Genomic DNA, 19,257 nt, shown 5'->3' with positions numbered 1-19,257 from the left:
ATTCCTATGGAAAATGTGTGATGGAGCCTACACACGGTCAGAATTTCCGACAACAAGGTCCTATCACACATTTTCCATCGGAAAATCCTATCATGTGTACAGGGCATTAGAATTGGTAAGCTGCAATATAATAATTATTTGCTTTTGGGTTTAATACGGATTTAAACCACAGTAACTGAAACAGCAATAACCTTTATAGCTAATTTTTTTATATGTGAAATGTGTAAAAACTAAAATCTTATTGGTTTCTATGGGTTATTTCACCCCATTGGATCCTGGCACTGACATAAGTGGAATAACCATAGAAAAACTACAGTCTAGTAGTTCTTTAGCTTGTATTTAACAGTGCCAATGTATAATGAGCAATTATATGTTTTCATTTTTTTATTTGCAGACCTGTACCCACAGATCTACTTCTGAATTAGTTTGCGGGTCAACACCATCCCTGAAAGATTTAAACTTGACGCCACCAATTGTCACACAGGCTTATTTCATTTTTGATGGAGTGATATCTTCTGCTTCTGGATTCACATTTGTAATCAACCCTGTGTTTAAAACAATAGATAAGCCACTCGTTATTTCTGGGGGCAATAAAAACATCCTAGAAATCAAGGTATGTTTTGAAATTTGAATTTTGACTGTGCATTAGTGAAAATCTTGTTTAATGTTTTGTTTGCATACTTTTTATTAATATATGCAGCATTTTAAAACAAATGTGTAGATGGGAATTTATCAAAAAGCAGAGTAACCAGAATATGGAGCAGCCAAGGAAGCTGCCATCTTAAGCTTGCCATAGATGGATCGAATCCTGGCCGGTTCCGCTGGGATCGGCCAAGATTCAATCCACCTCCATCTATCTGGGCAGGCTGGTCGTACCGAAGTCAGTCTATCAATCGACTTCAGTACAACCAGCCTGTGTGATTTTTTTTTCATGCGATCACTGCCAGGGTCTATAACTGCTAGCAGTGACCATTGTGTTCTGCTGGCAAAGAAGGCTTCCCGCTCTCCCCTCCGGCAGAACACAATAGCACTGCAGAAGGAATTCTCCCATCAACACTGACTGTGTTTCTGGGAGAATTTAGCAATTTTCCTTCCTTCCAGCATAAAGTTGCATAATCTATGGGCTGTTTCAGCCTCTGTTTGATCTGCAGTTGCTATGAAGCTGCACATGTGATCGGTTATGACACCAGCCATTTAATGGCTTGACAGTTCGGTTGACAAGCAAGCAACTGTGACAGTTATCACACCTTATATGTAATAAAGAGCTCGCAAACAACAATAAGTGAAAATTTATTAACCAAAAGAAAGTCCAAAATACAATAAGTGGAAATAAAGTCCAAATTAATTAACTAAAGGTGCTCCAATTAGCAGTGAAGTAAATATAAAGTGCTTCAGAGAAATTCAGGTGTGCATCACCCCCTCATGTATCCCCACTAAACAGATCACAACGACCCCCAGATTTTCAGTCTGGTGGGTCATTTAAAGCTTGGTAAAGAATCCTGGGATTGCGGATAAGATGATGTGCCTTCAGGTCCGGAAATCCTTTAAAGAATTTCTCAGCCAGAACACAGCAGGTACGCAGAAGTAAAAATAGAAGGAAACTGATAGTGAAGTACCATAAAAAGAAAGGTTTTATTAAAGAAGGGAGTGGGTACTTACAACAAGTATTATAAAAACAAGCCTCAAAATGGAGCTGTGGGTGTAAAAACGCCATTCCTGGCGTGCGTTCCACAGGACCGGAAGTGAACCGGAAGTGACGTCAGTGATACCAGAAATAGCGTTATCACACTTTGAATGTAACTGCTTCGGGAAGTAGTTAAATCAATGGATTTAGTTTCACTTCAACCAAACAAGTTGAAGATAGAAACGGATTGCCATTTACAACTGCTCCAGAATGTGTCTGCTCCACATTTAATAAATTGTCCCTGTAGTGTTTTGTAAGTACTTTATTGCCTCTTAGTCAACAAATATATTGCATATGCATATTCAATTTTTTTACCATTTGCAGCCAGCAGGTGGCAAGCTCAAGACTGATATACAGCGTACTACTTTTACTTTTTCTGAAAGCTATGTTCAGAATAGGCTGAATAGTCTGTCTTGCAAAGAGTTCTGAATAGCAGGATATCCAGTTTCAAACCCACAGCAGGAAGAGTCAGAGGCACAGCTAACAGAGGCAGGACCTATCTGGATTAGAAATTTAAAGCTGGAAAGAGACAGATAACAAGTATGCAGGTAGTGCTGGGCTTTCATACTAGAAAGTCAAGTATATTTCACAAAATTAGTGACATTCATTTACCAAGTACAGGTATTACATCTTTTTTTTTTTTTATAAACAAAAGATTTCATATAAATATTGATAAAATCATATAAAAGATTATAGATCAAGTTGTACTGGACCTGTGTTATTAGCTTTACTTGTTTTTGGTGTGGGATCTGCATGCTGTCAGCGCAGTGGGATGCAGAACAGGCCAAGCGAGCATATAGAAGAACAGTGGTTATTTAGTGTTAGGGCTTAGCTTAGAGGTTAAGTTAGGTTACTGTTAGAGTTAGGGGTTCAGTGTTTTAGGGGTTATGCACTGGGGTAAATATTAAGAGCTAATTTTAGGAATCAATTTTAAGAGGGGAATTTAAACATTAAGAGTCTGTTTTATGTGGTAAGTGCTGGAGGAGACCATGGGTATTAAGGGCTTAAATTTAGGGTTAAGTTTAAGAGGGGAGGGTAAGTGTTAAGTAGGTAACTTTGGGGATTAGGCTGCATGTTAATTTTGGATGGGTTAAGGGACAGGTTAAAGTGATATTAAAGTCTTGTTTTTTTTGTTGAAAAATAACTAACATGTTATTCTTACCTGCTCTATGCAGTGGTTTTGCACAGAGCAGCCCAGATCCTCCTCTTTTGGGGTCACTCGCCTGTGCTCCTGGCCCCTCCCTCCTGCCAAGTGCCTGCACAGCAAGCAGCTTGCCTTGGGGGCACCAGAGCCAAGCCGCTGCTCTGTGTATCTATTCAGACACGGAGCCGTAGTTCGGCCCTGCCCTCTCTCTCTCCTGACTTTGATTGACAGCAGGAGCCAATGGCCTATCGCTGCTGTCTCAGCCAATGAGGAGGGAGAGTCCTGCTGAGGCTCTCGTGCAACTTCATTGGATCGAGATGGGGCTTAGAATAGAATGCATTAAGATGAAAAACTTCTGCCTTTAGAACCACTTTTATGCCCCGTACACACGGTCGGATTTTCCGACGGAAAATGTGTGATAGGACCTTGTTGTCTGAAATTCCGACCGTGTGTGGGCTCCATCACACAATTTCCATCGGATTTTCCGACACACAAAGTTTGAGAGCAGGATATAAAATTTTCCGACAACAAAATCCGTTGTCGGAAATTCCGATCGTGTGTACACAAATCTGACGGACAAAGTGCCACACATGCTCAGAATAAATAAAGAGATGAAAGCTATTGGCCACTGCCCCGTTTATAGTCCCGACGTATGTGTTTTACGTCACCGCGTTCAGAACGATCGGATTTTCCGACAACTTTGTGTGACCGTGCGTATGCAAGACAAGTTTGAGCCAACATCCGTCGGAAAAAATCCTAGGATTTTGTTGTCGGAATGTCCGAACAAAGTCCGACCGTGTGTACAGGGCATAACAGTTAAATTAAAAGTGACATTATAAGCAAAATTTGGCTTTTGACCTGCCCCACCCTCACATTAAGTAAAAAAAGAACATCACAGATCATCACAGATCACACTTGTCATGTCTTTAGAAACACAGAGTTCTGGATTCTGGGTTTTTATTTTATTTTGCTGAGTCAGTGGAGTGCCTTACTGTGCCTGTGCCAGCAAGCTGCATAGAATTCCGAGGGCTGTATGTACAATAGCTCAGAGACTACATTAGTTCATGGCTCCAGATACTATCAAAGCCACTTAGAACAAATGTACAGTAAAAATCTATTGTGTTTTCATAAAATAACAAACCAGACTAATATTTGTATAACTTTAACTTTACTATTACACTAAATAAAAATTATTGAAACAGAACAAATGTATCAAGAAAGATCATTTTATAAACATGTAAAAAAAATAATGTAAATTAAAATGGACAAAAAGCTATTGTTACCATTTAAATATCTATATGTTAAAGTGTATTTCCACTTTTGCAGCCAGATTGTGATAACACCTACTTTATATTTTTTACATGTTCCCATTAACATAGTATAACAAAAAAAAAAAAAAATTTGCTGGTTACCTTTTAAAATAATTTCACTTGCTTAAAAACCCTTACATGCTCTCTCTTCTTTGTGATGTTTAGGTGAAGGCTCTGGAGTAATGTTTACTATAATTATCCCTGTCTGTACTGTGTTTGCAGTTCTTTATGATCAGCTGTAAACGAGATAACTAGATTTGAACACTGTCTGTACTACCAAAGGGTTAACATTTTGAGGTTGACCTCTTATGGTAAAGGTAAAAAATAATTTTTATATCTACAATGGCAATATAGCTACAATGGTAACAAATTAAAACATTAACTTTTTTTAATAATATCACTCTATATGCATTATTTTTACATTTTGGGCTGAACTTTTCTGCAAGGAAGTGCATTGGTGTTATTTAACCAAGGCCAGTTTTTGGCCTAGGTACTACCAGAGAACCCATCTTGCTATCCTCCCTTGCTTACTGTCTGTAATATCAAGGGTGGCGGCAGATTGTTGACAGAAGGAAAAAAAGGAACTGTTTCTGGCTATCACCATTATGCAAAGTATAAATGCTGCAGACAGTTTTCAAAGCATACACACTCACATCATCACATCATCTGCATTTGCATTGATGGGGATTGAGTGACAGGGAGAAGCAGCGAAGGCTTTGTATAGATGTCAGCACAATTAAATATATACAAAAAGTGGCTCAATTCTAGTGGGGAATAGGAGAGATTGCCCACATCCCTAATAACATCACATCAAAAAAGCAAAGAAACCCTCTGATGGGACTTTGTAGGGCAATGACTCCAAAAATAGTGTATGCAAACAATGAAATATAAAAAAATATATAGTTTAATACAAAATCTAAAAAACATCAATATATAAAGGTTTTTATCAAAACTACATATTCAATTGATGTCATAGATAAGAGAACATAATCAAACTACTATTTGAACACTCGTGTGCGATTGTACAGCGTGTAGCTCTACGCGTTTCAAGGTTTTTGGCGTAATTGCTTTTCATCAGGAGCAAGTGGTGTAGAAATCTATGCAATCTACAATTCATAAAGATATGAGTAAATACAAGGTATATGCATACACAAATTGTGTCCCATCTCATCTTTACAAAGATGCTCTTTTGCTTATGCTTTTTATGCTTTTTTAAAGCACAATTAAATAGGCAGATGACACATAAGGCATATTAATATACTATTATTGCCAACAACATGGTTGCATTAAGGGAGAATTCCACCGAACCCTAAAAATGTAATTCTTAGTAAAATGAGTACTGCTAAACTACACAACATGCTTTACATACCTAAGTAGATCTTAAGGGACCAGACGATGGTAAAGGTCTCATACTGTGCAATCAGCTGCTTCCATATAGTCTTTGTTCCAATTCAAGAAGGCTTTGTAAATCATTTAAACCTCCTAATATTTTATATAAATATGAGGATGTCAAGATATAAGCCATTCGATCTAACAAAGTCTGGGATAAAATATTTTATGGTTTAACAGACCATATTCCACCCAACCCCTCATTTTTAGTATTGAGTAGTTAAGCCCATGTTTTAGATGATTGACATCCACCCTGATAGTTTTACGCATTTGTATTATACATATGTTTTGCATTAGTTCATGCAGCTTTTTCATATTGTATGATTTGTTTTGCTCATTTGATTGCAGGGAGATTATATTGACTCTGAAGCTGTTAGAGGTGAAGTACTGAAGGTTGGTAACAAAAGCTGTGAAATTATCCAGTCCAAATCTGATTTTGTCTCTTGCGCCATTTCCAGTGATCTGATCAAATCCAACAGTGAGTTAAAAATAGAGGTAAGATCCGCATGCAATAGAGTTTGCTGCATCACCTGAGTTTCATTATTTGTGAGCCTCTGTTCTCTGTGTACATTTATTTATACCTCTCGTCTCAAGGTCAGAATATGCCTTTGTCATATTTGTAATTATTTTGTCAAGCAGTCGTTTTGTTACAGTTGATTGCATTTTCAAAATGTATTTGAAAAAAAAATCATGAATAATTAAGCTGTTCACCTGCTGTGAATTACAAACTTCTGTCATCTCCTAGCAGTGTACAGCTCCCTTATAATTAACTGAAGAAGCTGTACAAGACAGGTGCAGCTCAGACTGTGAATATCCCCTACCAGGCTTGCAAATAGTTATGTTCTAGATGCATACAGCCTATTGTGACACATCAGACCAGGTAGATTTCCGGGAAAAATAATAACATAAAAATGGTTAGGAAATCTTTGACTTTATTTTTTCTCTGTTAAAATATTGATTTTTTCATGTAAAAATCTGAGTCAGCACCTCAATTTGATATGCATCTTCCAATTACTAATCTTGTGTGTACATCATTACGTTTGCTATGAAATATTTTACTTCCGTGTGAGATGTTCTTATTTGAGTGACAGCCTGTTGCACAAGAACTACTACAGAATTCAGTAAACAAAAAAAAAAAAAAACGAATTTGCATGCTCTATTCTGTGTTGTAAAAGAAAACGCAAGAAACAATGGGGGTGATTTACTAAGAAGAAGGCACTGCACCAGTTCATACATTAATTGGTGCGCCGGAAAAGTCATTAATTGAATGTGCGAATCGGCACATATTGAAGTGCAAAGAACGATAATAAATAGGTAACCTGCAACTGGCGCTAGGGTGACTGCAAGTTTTCTCATTGATAATAGCGCACGCCCAATACAGTTGGGTAATTTCATCTCATTGGATGTGTCTTATTAGACAATTAGTAGGTGCACTCAGTTAATTAACCCTTTTGATGCTAATTTTATTCCTATCACTTCTAATATATCTTTGAAATGTGTTTTTTTTTTCTTTTTTTTATCCAAATCTTTCAATACATTACAAAGAACAGAGAAGTGTTTCTAAACCTAATAAATTAATATTTTCAGATCTTGATCTTTAAAGGTGATCATACACTGCAATCAGTTAGATCTTAAATAAATTAGATTTAGTGCACGAGCCTGTTTGATCTCCTATATTTTGAATTAATTGTTCAAGTGCATTTTCCTATTACCTATTTTGCCTAAATATCGAGTTGTACAGAGATTGGCCAATCAGATTGCATAGTGCATGACCATCTTAATTGCCAAATTTGGAATGTAGATGTGCCATGACCAGGACCGGATTTCCCACAAGGCCACCGAGGCCAGGCCTCTGGTGCAGGGGCGGCGCCACTCCTGCAGCGACTTCCTGGATTGCCCAGGATTGACCCTTAATTATGATCTTTGTCCCGTGTCCCGGGCACTGTATTGTCCCGGAATGAAAAGAAAAAACAAACTGTCTGCCTCCTCCACTCTGATAGAGTTACACTCATCTGCAGCAGAACTGGTTGCTAGGCTAGGGCCGCCCCGCATCTAGCAACCAGTGACGTCGGCTGACACGTGGGCAGTGCACCCTATGGCTGAGCAGCGCACCTCCGACTCTGAGACGAGTCCACCCACCTGGCCACATGTGGCAGCAAATATCATTCATGACAGTGATACAGCAACTTGCTGGCAAATTCTTGTTTAGTCACTATTCAATTATTAACCACTTAACCTCCCTGGCGGTTTTCCCGAGTGTGGCTCGGGGTTAAAATTCAGTACCATTAGCGGTAACCCCGAGCCACACTCGGGATCGCATTGCAGGATCCTGGGGCGGCGTTACTTACCTTGTCCCCGGGATCCTGCGATGTCACCCGCAGTGTCCGAGGACTCCGTCCTCCTCCGAAGCCTCTCCGTGCCAGGCTCCGTTCCCTGCGAGTGGCGCGACGCACGGGGGCGGAGCCTGGCGGCAAATTCAAAAAAATGTCAAAATCATAACACATACAGTACTGTAATCTTACAGATTACAGTACTGTATGAAATGATTTCACATCCCTTTTGTCCCCAGTGCTCTGGCCCATGCCCTGCATGCAGTTTTATGTGATATATACTGTTCTTTCTGCCTGGAAACTGGAGATTGTCCATAGCAACCAAAAAGTGTCCCTTTACGTCAAAAGTGGCTTTAGACCAGCTAGAAAACAGCGATAGTAAATTAGAACACTTGCAGAATTGAGCGATAGTGAATTGTGGGGAAATTTATTTTATTACTATTTTTTTTAATTTTTTTTAATTATTAATTTTTATTTATTATATTATAATTTATGTTTTTGTGTTTCAAACTTTATCATACCCGGGATATCTACTAGACTCTGGTTTGGACAGATTTAAGTGTGTTATTGTTAAGATTTACAGACCTACAATATAAAACGCCAAATTTCCATGCAAAATAATTGTACCGCTTTCAGCACCTAAAATCCGAAATAATCATACCGCCAGGAAGGTTAAGCTCCGGACCATTTTGCTGGCCAAAGACCAGAGCACATTTTGCGATTCGGCACTGCTTCGCTTTAACTGACAATTGTGCGGTCGTGCAACGTGGCTCCCAGACAAAATTGACGTCCTTTTTTTTCCCACAAATAGAGCTTTCTTTTGGTGGTATTTGATCACCTCTGTGGTTTTTATTTTTTGCGCTATAAACAAAAATAGAGTGACAATTTTGAAAAAAACGCATTATTTTTTACTTTTTGCTATAATAAATATCCCCAAAAAATATATAAAAAAACAGTTTCCTCAGTTTAGGCCAATACGTATTCTTCTACATATTTTTGGTAAAAAAAATCGCAATAAGCGTTTATTGATTGGTTTGCGCAAAAGTTATAGCGTCTACAAAATATTGATAAAGGTGAAGCTTCAATTTCAGAGCTCTACAAAACATTCAAAGCAGAAAAATTGCAGGTTATTTATCCTAATATTGATATAGCAATGCGTATTTATCTTTGCACTCTGGTTACTAACTGTTCAACAGAACGATCTTTTTCATGTCTGAAACAAGTAAAGAACGATTTACGATCATCTTTGGGTCAAAAAAGACTGAAGAGTTTAGCTTTACTTGCCATTGAGTCAGAACTTTTAAATACTTTCTCCTATGAAGATATTATCTATGAGTTTGTCAAAAGAAAAGTTAGAACTAAATCTTTAAAAGGCATTTTCTGCATTACAGAGTATTTTCAGTCTGTACAATTAAAGCCAGTTATTTTCAGTGTTCTAGTGTGTGGAGATATGTTTTTAATTGATCTATTGTAGCAGTCATCGATAAAGGACGAGAATTGTGGCGTGTGTGTGGGGGAGGGGGGCAGCATTAAAGGACCTGGCCTTGGGGCGGCAAAGGGAGTAAATCCGGGCCTGGCCATGACCCACTTGCATGAAACGATATTTCTTAGTCGTTATACTGTTGCATGAAAATTGTTTGTGGGGGGGAGAGTGTAAAATGCATTACTTGGATTGAGCATGCATCTGCAAAACAAATTATTAACAAAACACATAAAACATAAAAATTTGCTACAAATTTTATTGGGCAACAAAACAGGACTCGGAAAAGAGCAAGAAAAGCAAAAAACACATGTATGTTAATTTGAGACACTAACAGAATATGGTTTTGAGGTCTGACCATTTTGCAGAGGAAATTAACAGGAGTCAAAAGGACTGCACCCACAAACGGACAGTCTCTTAAAGATTTAAACATTTAGTAGTCACAGCAGCTTGAGGAAGATTTAGCAAAATAATGCAGCACAGATAATTAAATCAAAGTGAAACTAACAACCTACAAACAACAAACATTGACAACATCAAAAAATAAAATATGAAATATGAAATTAAAAAAAAGTCAAAAATACTTGCTCTAAAACACATCTGTTTTGCAAAGACATAACAAACAAAATACAGAGAGAAAATACATATGTTACACACCCACGTGTACTCTCTTGAGACACACACACACACCATCAAGCAATCTTGGCTCTTTTCAGGGCAAGGTAAAGAATGCTATCTGTAAGCTTTATATAAGATAGGTTTGTGTGCTAATGAGGCAATTGAAAACACATGCACAGTCCATGAAACACACAAAATGCAAGTTCACCCAATGTAGAGACAGAACTTCAAAGTGGGTACACCTGTTAAGGATGTCCTTAAATTACTAACCCAAAAAACCACACTCTCTAAGCATGCCCAGAAAAAATCCAAGTGCTGTTCACACACAAAAAGCACAAAAAAGAACAAACTCTCTGAGCATGCCCAGACCAACAAAAATGCATTTCACACATCAAAAACCACAGAAAATAAACAAAGTCCCTGAGCATGCCCAGAACAACCCAAATGCAGCTAGCACAAAATAAGCCACCCCCCTGTTCAAAATTAAGCACATCATCCAGCATGTTACAAAATTACAGATGGGACAAACACCCCCTGGTCCAGGGAGGCAAATAAAGAGCCTAACATGGGCAAAAGTTATACAACAAATACCATTGCAGTCTATGGGAACTGACCTGTTAATTTTGCTGGTCCCCACTTGGCTGGCTTATATTCTAGTTATTGGCCTTAAAATGGTTTTTCAGTACAAGGTCCCACCCTGAGGGACATATATCAATGTCACCAATTTGGACAACCCCAAAAACGGAACAAGGAGAAATGCCTTTAAAAATGCAAAATTGCTTAAAAGCTAGTAACTTGGGGGGCTTACTCTGCCTGTAAAGTGGTGCATCTGTAGCATGTATCCAAAATGCTGCTTCAAAGATGTACAGCTTTAGAGAAAACTTACAAATCTACATTGCAGCTGCAAGATTTTAACCCAAAACAAAAAATAGCCTGCCCCCTCCCAATACACACAAGGCCATGGGGGTCTGTTAAGGCTTAAAATGAGAACCCCCATGTGAAAAATATCACCACAAACTAAAAATATATTGTGCCCCTCCCACACACTAACAAACCCTAGCCAAACACACAGCAAGCCAGCCCATCAAAGGGGGTAGATGCTTGGGGCCAGGAGGGGTTCTGGCACCCCAAAAGTCAACCACCTTGTTCCCATATTCAGGGGGACAAGGGCCTCTTCCACACAACCCTAGGCTGGGGTTGTGGGGGGCTGCAGACAGGGGGCTTTACGAAATGTGGAAAGCCCCTTTAAACTAGTGGGTACAAGGTGCTTTGTGGTTGGTATTGGGCTGAGCCCAACATGCCCCAAAGGCAGCCAGCTATGTTGAGTGCATGTGGCCTTGTATGGTTCAGGAGGGGGTTGGGCGATCGCTCTTCTGTCCCCTTTCCTAGCTGGCCCTGTTGTATGCTCTGAAAAAGGATGTGGTTTGGATTGGTGAAGGCAGCTCACAGCCTTTTGAGAATAGAGTGGAGTGTGGAGTTCCCCTTTAAAAGCAAAAGTTAACCCATGGAAATCCAAGGGGTTAGAGGGGGAGACAAGAGCATTGGAGAATGGAGTGTGGAATTCCCCTTTAAAAGCAAAAGCTAGCCCAAGGAAATCATATGCATTAGAGGGGGAAGGTTAAATGGTCTTTTAGGAGGAGCTAGAGGAGTGAGAGTCTTTTTACAAAATTTTAACAAGGTGCATGTAACGTGTTGACAACGTAACATACTAACATGACGTGTGTGCAAATCTCCTTAAAAAAATACATAACGGTGAACCAGCATAAAAAAAAAAGGTCAAGTTTAGAGGTGTGCCCGTTCAACCCACGCAATTGCATGTACGTTGCTGAACATTTACTAAGATTTTGGCCGCACAGTGAACAAATGCATTTGAACGAACACAAGAGCCGCTTGCGCATCCGCACTGCTTACATTGATCTCACGCAGTTCTAAACGTACTTGCAGGCACAGCAGGCTTTCTCTGAAAAAGTTACTTTCTCATTCTATTTTGAGCATATTTGTTACTTGGGCAGTTGTTACTAAACTTCCTCACATCACCCCATGTTATTGGCACCTCCGTCTTCTGTAAATATTGAATTGAAGATGCCGTGCGCCATGTCCATAGTAGCACACAGATTGCATTTTCCCGCGTGCCGAGATTGCTATAGTAAATGGGGGATTCGCACTCTGTTCCCGGTGCACCGTTTAGTAAATATGAAAATGTGCTTTGCGCCTCACTGTGTGCCTCTACTGATGGCGCACAGCTTTCGTAAATCAGCCACAATGTCTGAAACAGCACAGTAGAATTACTGGAATTTTCAAATGCAAACAGAATAAAGCTATATTGCATAAAGGAACACAACTGATATAGTGCAAGTGTCCTTCAGCACACAACAAAGTGTGTTTTTCCTGTTGGTGCATTGGCGTGGCATTCACTTTTGATGGCACCCCAACACACGCCAAAGCATGTGCATTACAGCTCTATTTTTTTCAGGCCAGATGGTGCACTTGGCATTGACCTTGAGGAGGGCTGTGCTCTGCTGAAGGTTTTGTTTTGCGTACCTTTGCAAACTGGCAAGCTTGCATAAACTCAGATTCTTTAGTTTTTTGAAAGAGTATAACACTGTCAGGAAGAACAAGTGCTGAAATGTATATACTTTCCAGTACCTGGGTTTTCAACCATTTTAGTTAACTACTGTGACCTTCATCAAATTCGCATAAACTTACAAAAGGCAACATGTTGGCAATTTATCAAATTGCTGGGTCCTCCCAGGGTTAGATTGTACACAACATGCATAAAGAATTGCTTTGTAGGTTATAAGAACCCCTGTGTTTTGAGGCAGAGCAATAAAATGAAACAGGAGGCTACAGAGAGTAGAAGCGAGAAAAAAGAACAAGCACAAAAATAAAGTACTTTATGAAAAGTGGGAGAAAACAAGGAGACACAAAGAATGCTCGGAGTGAAAGTATGGAGGGAACATTGGGATGCATGTTTGTATGTGTTGTGAATATTTGTAAGATACTGGAGGTGAGTTATAAAAATGAGTTTACATATGTAATGGTTTAAGTCAAGTGACCATAGCCAGAAGAATAGTTTAAACCTAAGATGTAAATCATGCAGATGTTAACATTGAAGCTTATTCATCCACCAGGTTTTTGGCTCACATAAGATTGCCAACAAGTCGTGGGTGTGACTGTGGTGCTCTTTTGGCTTTCCAACCAGGATTGGCATCTATCATAAAGATACTGTTTTTTTTTAAGAATATTAAGGAAAGAGTGATTATGGGAAGAGCCTTAAAGGGTCTTCTGATTTCATTGTTAACTATTCTAAAATTGATACAAAAATGTGCTGCTCTACACCAACAAAAATACACTGGATTCTCAAAAATCTTATAAACATAAACAAGTAAAAAGTCCAATAAAAGTCCAAAAATATGGTAATAAATAATACTGAATTCCCCAAATGACAAAAGAGGAAAGATGTGAATCTCTCACCAGACTGGATCACTGCCACCAGAGAGGCACACCTAAAGACTTACCGGAAAAAAATTGACTCTATGGTTAAAGAGCGCACTGTATAGATATATCCACTTTTCATCCAGGCTTTTTACCCAGTAGAGATAAACGGGGAGGTCTCTCTTTGCTTTTTAAGACCCCCCCCCCCCCCCAGTATTTCCTCACATATACAATCACATGGAAAAAATAGAAATTAAACAATATGCTCAACATAGTGTAAAATTTCATACATTTATTAATAAAAGCACAAAATTTGCACTCACATGTAAGCAAGATAAAACCGCACGTCCAATATTGCAATGTAAACCAATCAGAATTTACTTCCGGGACACTTCCGGGCGTGATGACTTCATGGAGCTATGTCAAAAAGACTAAGTTGTTTTAGACCTAATTTGAGGAAAAGCTAGTTTAGGTAAAGGTTGTAGAAAGAGTATATCTCTGCTCATCACTACATGCCCTCTTGTTTCCAAAAATTGAAGGTGTCAAAAAAAAGCTATATTAAAAATCACTTTCACATAATGTGAATTGTATGAACTCATCTGTAGAATCAGACAATCATGGACTTTGTGTTAGACTGGAAAATATAGAATAATATGTTCAGTAAAGGGAGCTGTGTAGATCATTTATAAAAATGTGTAAAAATTATGCTTGATACAGCTTTTCTCAGTCAAGAAAATGAACAAGTTGATTGTATGAATGTTACTTGCTTATACAGTATTTCCTTCACATACAGTGATAATAAATACCCGTCTGTTTATTTTCAAGCTACTGCAAGAAGTTTCATCCATTGTCATTGGCAAAGTAATGTTTCAGAAAAATCAAAACTACACTGCAATATTTAGTGGAGTTCTGTCCTGTGTAATCCTGCTTTTGGTCATACTTGGAATTTTTTTGTGTGTGAGAAAAAGAAGGCAGCTGAAAGGTAAACTTTTTTTTTTATAAATATAATGAAAGGGAAAATTAATATTGATTCTGGGTATTCTGCTAACATTCCAATGACAAATCTTTCAGATAAAGGTGGCGAACGTGTCTTGTTTGATGGCAGAGTACATACCCCTCACTTGGACAGACTGGTGAGCGCAAGGAGTGTTAGTCCCACCACCGAAATGGTATCTAGTGAATCTGTGGACTATCGGGCTACATTTCCAGAAGGTGGGAGACTTTGTCATTTATTTTATAACGTGGTTATTATAATGGTTTACATAAAAATAAATAAAACAAATCCTGATTCCTGAAAATTGTGTTAAATTTACAGAGGTTAATGAGAAATGTGTTTGTTATTGTTTTGTGTAAAGCCAGCAGCCACAAATACTGTACCTGCTGTCTTTTAGAAATCAGGTACTTACCAGTGCCTGGGGTCCAGCGCCGTCTTCCCACCGTGGGACCCCAGTGCAGCCATCTTGGATATGGAGGAATCACAGGCAGCTGCTCTTGCAGGAGCTCACATGGCGCTCTGTGAATGTTCCTGCAACCTCCTGGGACATGAGACATGTTCCAGGAGGCTGCAGGGGGGGTGGGCAAGGGACGCCATCCTTGCCTAGATGAGGATTGCTAAAGTGGGAGCAGGTACCAATAAATATCAATACTCCCCCCCCCCCAAAAAAAAAACAATTTTGAAAAAACTTCAATTTTGAGTGAAGTTCTAATGTAAACCTAAAATGTAACTCCGGCTAAAACATTTTTGTTAAGATTTTTTTACATGGGGAGGGGTTTAAACTGCTGTCAGGTTTTTATTGTTGTCTGTTTGCTGGATGGGTTGATTTGTGATCACTTCCTGTCCAGGTGACTACCAATGTCACTGATCAAGGGAAATAAGGGGAACATATACAACAACAAAAAAACTTGACAAAGGGTCTAAAGTTTACTTTTTCCCTACTTTATCTAAAAGTAAGAAAAAATGAATGTTTGAGCTGGAATAACATGTTCAAGCTTATGTTGACCAATCATATTCCTAAATATATTGTAATCTAACTTTATAATTTTCTTCACCTCAGTAATGACACTAGTTTAAGTGAGCCCCTTGTGCACCAATTTCACTTAATTTCTACTTAAAAGATAAGGTTGACTTTGTTAAAAAAAAATAAAAAATAAAAATAAAAAATTTAAATAAATGCACATTTAGCAGGGAAAAAAAATGTGCATTTATTTTATTTTTTTACTATGACCCTGCAAACCATTGCACCGGTGATCAGTAGATCACAGGCACAATGCAGGGTTCTTGCAGACAGTCTGTGTAAGCTCAGATAGGAAAACTACCTAGAGCGTTCAACAGCGCCCTGGCAGTTCATTCAGAACTGCAAGCCGATATCCCCAAAAGCTGTCGGTACTTGTAGTTTTCACAGAACACTGTGAACAAACGATGCGGCCGGACGGCTGGAGCCCTCCACCGCCGAGACGTCTTTTAATTGTGACAGTGAGCAGGGCAGAAGTTTTTCTGCTTGCTGTCAAAACGAGTGATTGGGGGTGCGGAGGCCAGTGCATCTATAACATGTTACACCCTGAATATGGGTGTAACATGTAACATGTTGCAAAAGATGAACTTATCCTTTAAAATGCAATCATTCACTACATTCAGAAATAAACACTGTATCACCTCTGATTTTTTTTAGTTTTATCTTTTCTCCTCTGCCTCCAATACATTTCTTCACCTGTCCTTGCTATATGTAATACGAATACTCAATTTTCAGTTAGTAGTCTGTTTATTTGTTTTTTTTGTTTTTTTTTGTAATAAACCACAGATAGGTTTTCCACTAATAATTTTCTCTGTGGCTTTGTGTGATTGCTCTGCCATTCTTCATTACTGTAAAATGTAGCAACAAAGTGTATTTAAAATCTGGAGATCAGAGTCAGTACAGATAGTTAAAAAGCTGTTTATCAATAGAGAATAAAATCATTTATAAGTAGATGATCAGAGAAGAATAGATAACTCCCTGCCTAACTTCAGACAAATTGTGATTCTCCATTCCTCCTGACAGAAGGTGAGGGGAATCTCTACAATGGGACACAGGCAGCAAATAAAAACTGTCAGAGGCTCTAACCCTACCCTGCTCCATCCAAACATAAATAAAACGTTTTTTGTTGCAGCTGAGTCTTAAAAACCTGGTAGGTCAAAGTTTAAGTTGTTTATAGATCTCATTTTAAAGTGCATTTGCAGGTATTATTCAGATCTAGTTTAAATGTAATTCAGCAGAAATGACTGATTGTCTTTGAAGCTGGTGACTTGTGTGTGAATCATCATTGTGGTCCTACTAATGAGCAGTTTCTAATTTCATGATTCATATTTACACAATATTATGTGCAGTATAGCAGATAACAGCCCTCATTCTACTTGTCATAATTCCATGAGCTTTGATGTTAGTCAGCCACTTGTAACAAGTGAACTCTTGTTACTGCTGCAGGATTCATACAAAAGTTCCCCCAGATTTCATATTGCTGAGAATAAGGTAGAACTGTGAAAGAGGTAACTAAGGATTCTCTTAATAACCCTCCCCAGACTTTTTTTGTTTAAGGTGACATAATGCAATAGCCCTCTGCCATTTCTTAGGCTCATGTATAAACAATACATACTTTATACAAAAACCTTTGTAGAAATCTCTGCTGTGTTAAATACACTCTACAAATGAACTATATAGTATGAACAAACTGTTACAGGGATCCCCTCAATTTACAAAATTGCAGCTATCAAAGTTGTTTTTTAGTATCTGCAAAAATTCTAAATATTTTCTGCTTATATGTGGATTTCCATTTTCACATTGTGGTCTGTACTAATTCTTTTACCAATGGGACCATGATATTAGTCAGAGAGGACCATAATGGTGGAAAGATATTTAGAAGAGGTTTTGAGTTTGGCCAGCATCCAGAAGATCACATCATTTCAAGAAGGATATCTCACTGCTACTGAATAACAACCCATACTGTGTGACAACACTAAAGCCTCATACACACAATCCAATTTTCCGAGGGGAAATGTATGATGACAGGCTGTTGGTGGAAAATCTGACCGCGTGTATGCTCCATCGGACAATTGTTGGCCAACTTTCCATGGACAAATGTTGGATAGCAGGTTTTCAAATTTTCCGCTAACAAATGTGTGTCTGTTGGATTTTCCGAGCGTGTGTACACAAGTCCATCGGACAAAAGCCCAAAGTACAAACACGCATGCTCAGAAGCAAGGACGAGCCAGAAATGGTCGGTCTTGTAAACTAGCGTTCGTAATGGATAATTAAAATTTGTGACGTGGCAAATTATGAAATCTCGAAATGCAGCACATATTCTGCTCTTCTTTAATGGGATAATAATGAAGCTGCTTTGCTGATGATACTGATGGAGTGGCTTTTTTTTCTAGAGATATCAAGAATAATATTATTATGCTTTTTTTTTTATTTGGCCAAGTTACCACAACACCATTATCCCGTAGTTTTTAAGATCAAAGATACAACTATGTTGGTGTCCCTTGTCAATTTTACATTGTATTTTTTAAAATGTAACTGCCTACTCCCAAAATGTCACTTGAAGTAAAACACATAGCTAAGTAGTATTCTCCACAATTTTTTTATTGTGCATTAAAAAAAAAAAACAAATAAAATTAGACATGCTATCTGCCAATAGAACTTAACCAAAAAGTGCATTCTATGCATCCAAAAATATAGAAAATATACCAAATCAAATCATTATTTAACCAAAAAAATAATGTCAAAGCAATAATTCCAAGGCCAATAATAAATAACACGTTATCTCCTCCGATTCCGCAACATGTTTGGTTGACGAACGGCTGTTCAGAAACGAAATGAAAAGTACGAAATGAAAAGCGCTAATCAACACTCACTAAACTTCTACTAACACGAAATTAGTAGAAGGAGCCCAAAGGGTGGTGCTAAAGAGCTGAAAAACAACATAGTACTTCACTACGTTCGTAATTGTTGGCCAACAATTGTGTGTCCGTGTGTATGCAAGACAAGTTTGGGCCAACAGCCTTCGGACAAAATTCCACCGTTTTGTTGGCCAACAATCCGATCGTGTGTATGAGGCTTTCCAGTTTCTGAGGTGTAAATGACTGTAATAGTCTCTGAAATGGAAAGAAATGGCTTTTGTGAGTTCTCACTTCCTGTGTGGTCACTGCAACCAGAAATGAGGGGAGTTCTTCACAGCAAGGACACAGATAACAGCAAGAACCAATATTTCTGGTGTTTTTCCACTTTGAACAAAACTAACCTTAAAGAAAAAAAATTGCTGGATTGATGGTATTTTTGACTGAGCCTCTAAAGGGTCAAACCATTCAAACTAATTGCGGTACAGTTTAGAAAGTTAAACCACATGAGAACTTATTGTACATTTCAGGAGGTATCTGCACTTAAAGTGATTCAAAAGGCTAAACATTATGTACATTAATGTATTCCCTGCATTAAGGTAAAAAAAAACCCTGCTTCCTGTCCTACCCCCTCTGTCAATAAACATTTACCTGGCCCCATGTCACCATTTCAGCTCAGTGTTCAGCTCCAGCGCCGCTCCCCTTACTTCCTGCTTTAGCAGGAGAAACTGGCAGCAGCAGAGTTATAGGCTTCTGCCATCATCAAACTCCTGTGAGGAGGGGGGCATGGCTTACCATCACAGTGTGTCTATAGATGCACACAGCACGGCTCAGGACCCTGCATGGGTGCATACTTAGCACCTGGCTTGCTACAGGCACCCGAAGAAGGGAGGAACAGACAACGCTGGCAAGGGCTGCCAGTGGAGGAGCTAAGCAACCTTTTTGTGCAATAGCTCCACACTAGCTTAAAAAAAAACACTCCTAGCAGCAGCTTTTGAGC

At 38.6% G+C, this 19,257-nt stretch overlaps 1 protein-coding gene across 3 annotated transcripts in view; it reads left to right on the top strand.

The window, feature by feature from the left end:
- Positions 1-19,257, top strand: part of MET (MET proto-oncogene, receptor tyrosine kinase) — a 212,544-nt gene that overhangs the window by 149,419 nt on the left and 43,868 nt on the right. For all 3 annotated transcript variants that reach the window (XM_073619840.1, XM_073619841.1, XM_073619842.1), the window contains 4 exons: positions 395-613; positions 5,876-6,022; positions 14,216-14,372; positions 14,462-14,602. In XM_073619840.1, coding sequence (XP_073475941.1) covers positions 395-613; positions 5,876-6,022; positions 14,216-14,372; positions 14,462-14,602 — 664 coding nt within the window. The remainder of the gene's footprint in view (positions 1-394; positions 614-5,875; positions 6,023-14,215; positions 14,373-14,461; positions 14,603-19,257) is intronic.

This window comes from Aquarana catesbeiana, linkage group LG03 (assembly GCF_042186555.1).
Source record: "Aquarana catesbeiana isolate 2022-GZ linkage group LG03, ASM4218655v1, whole genome shotgun sequence".
In the NCBI taxonomy this organism is placed as follows: Eukaryota; Metazoa; Chordata; class Amphibia; order Anura; family Ranidae; genus Aquarana; species Aquarana catesbeiana.
The sequence above is the reverse complement of the archived record's forward strand: the minus strand, read 5'-3'. Positions and strand labels throughout refer to the sequence as shown.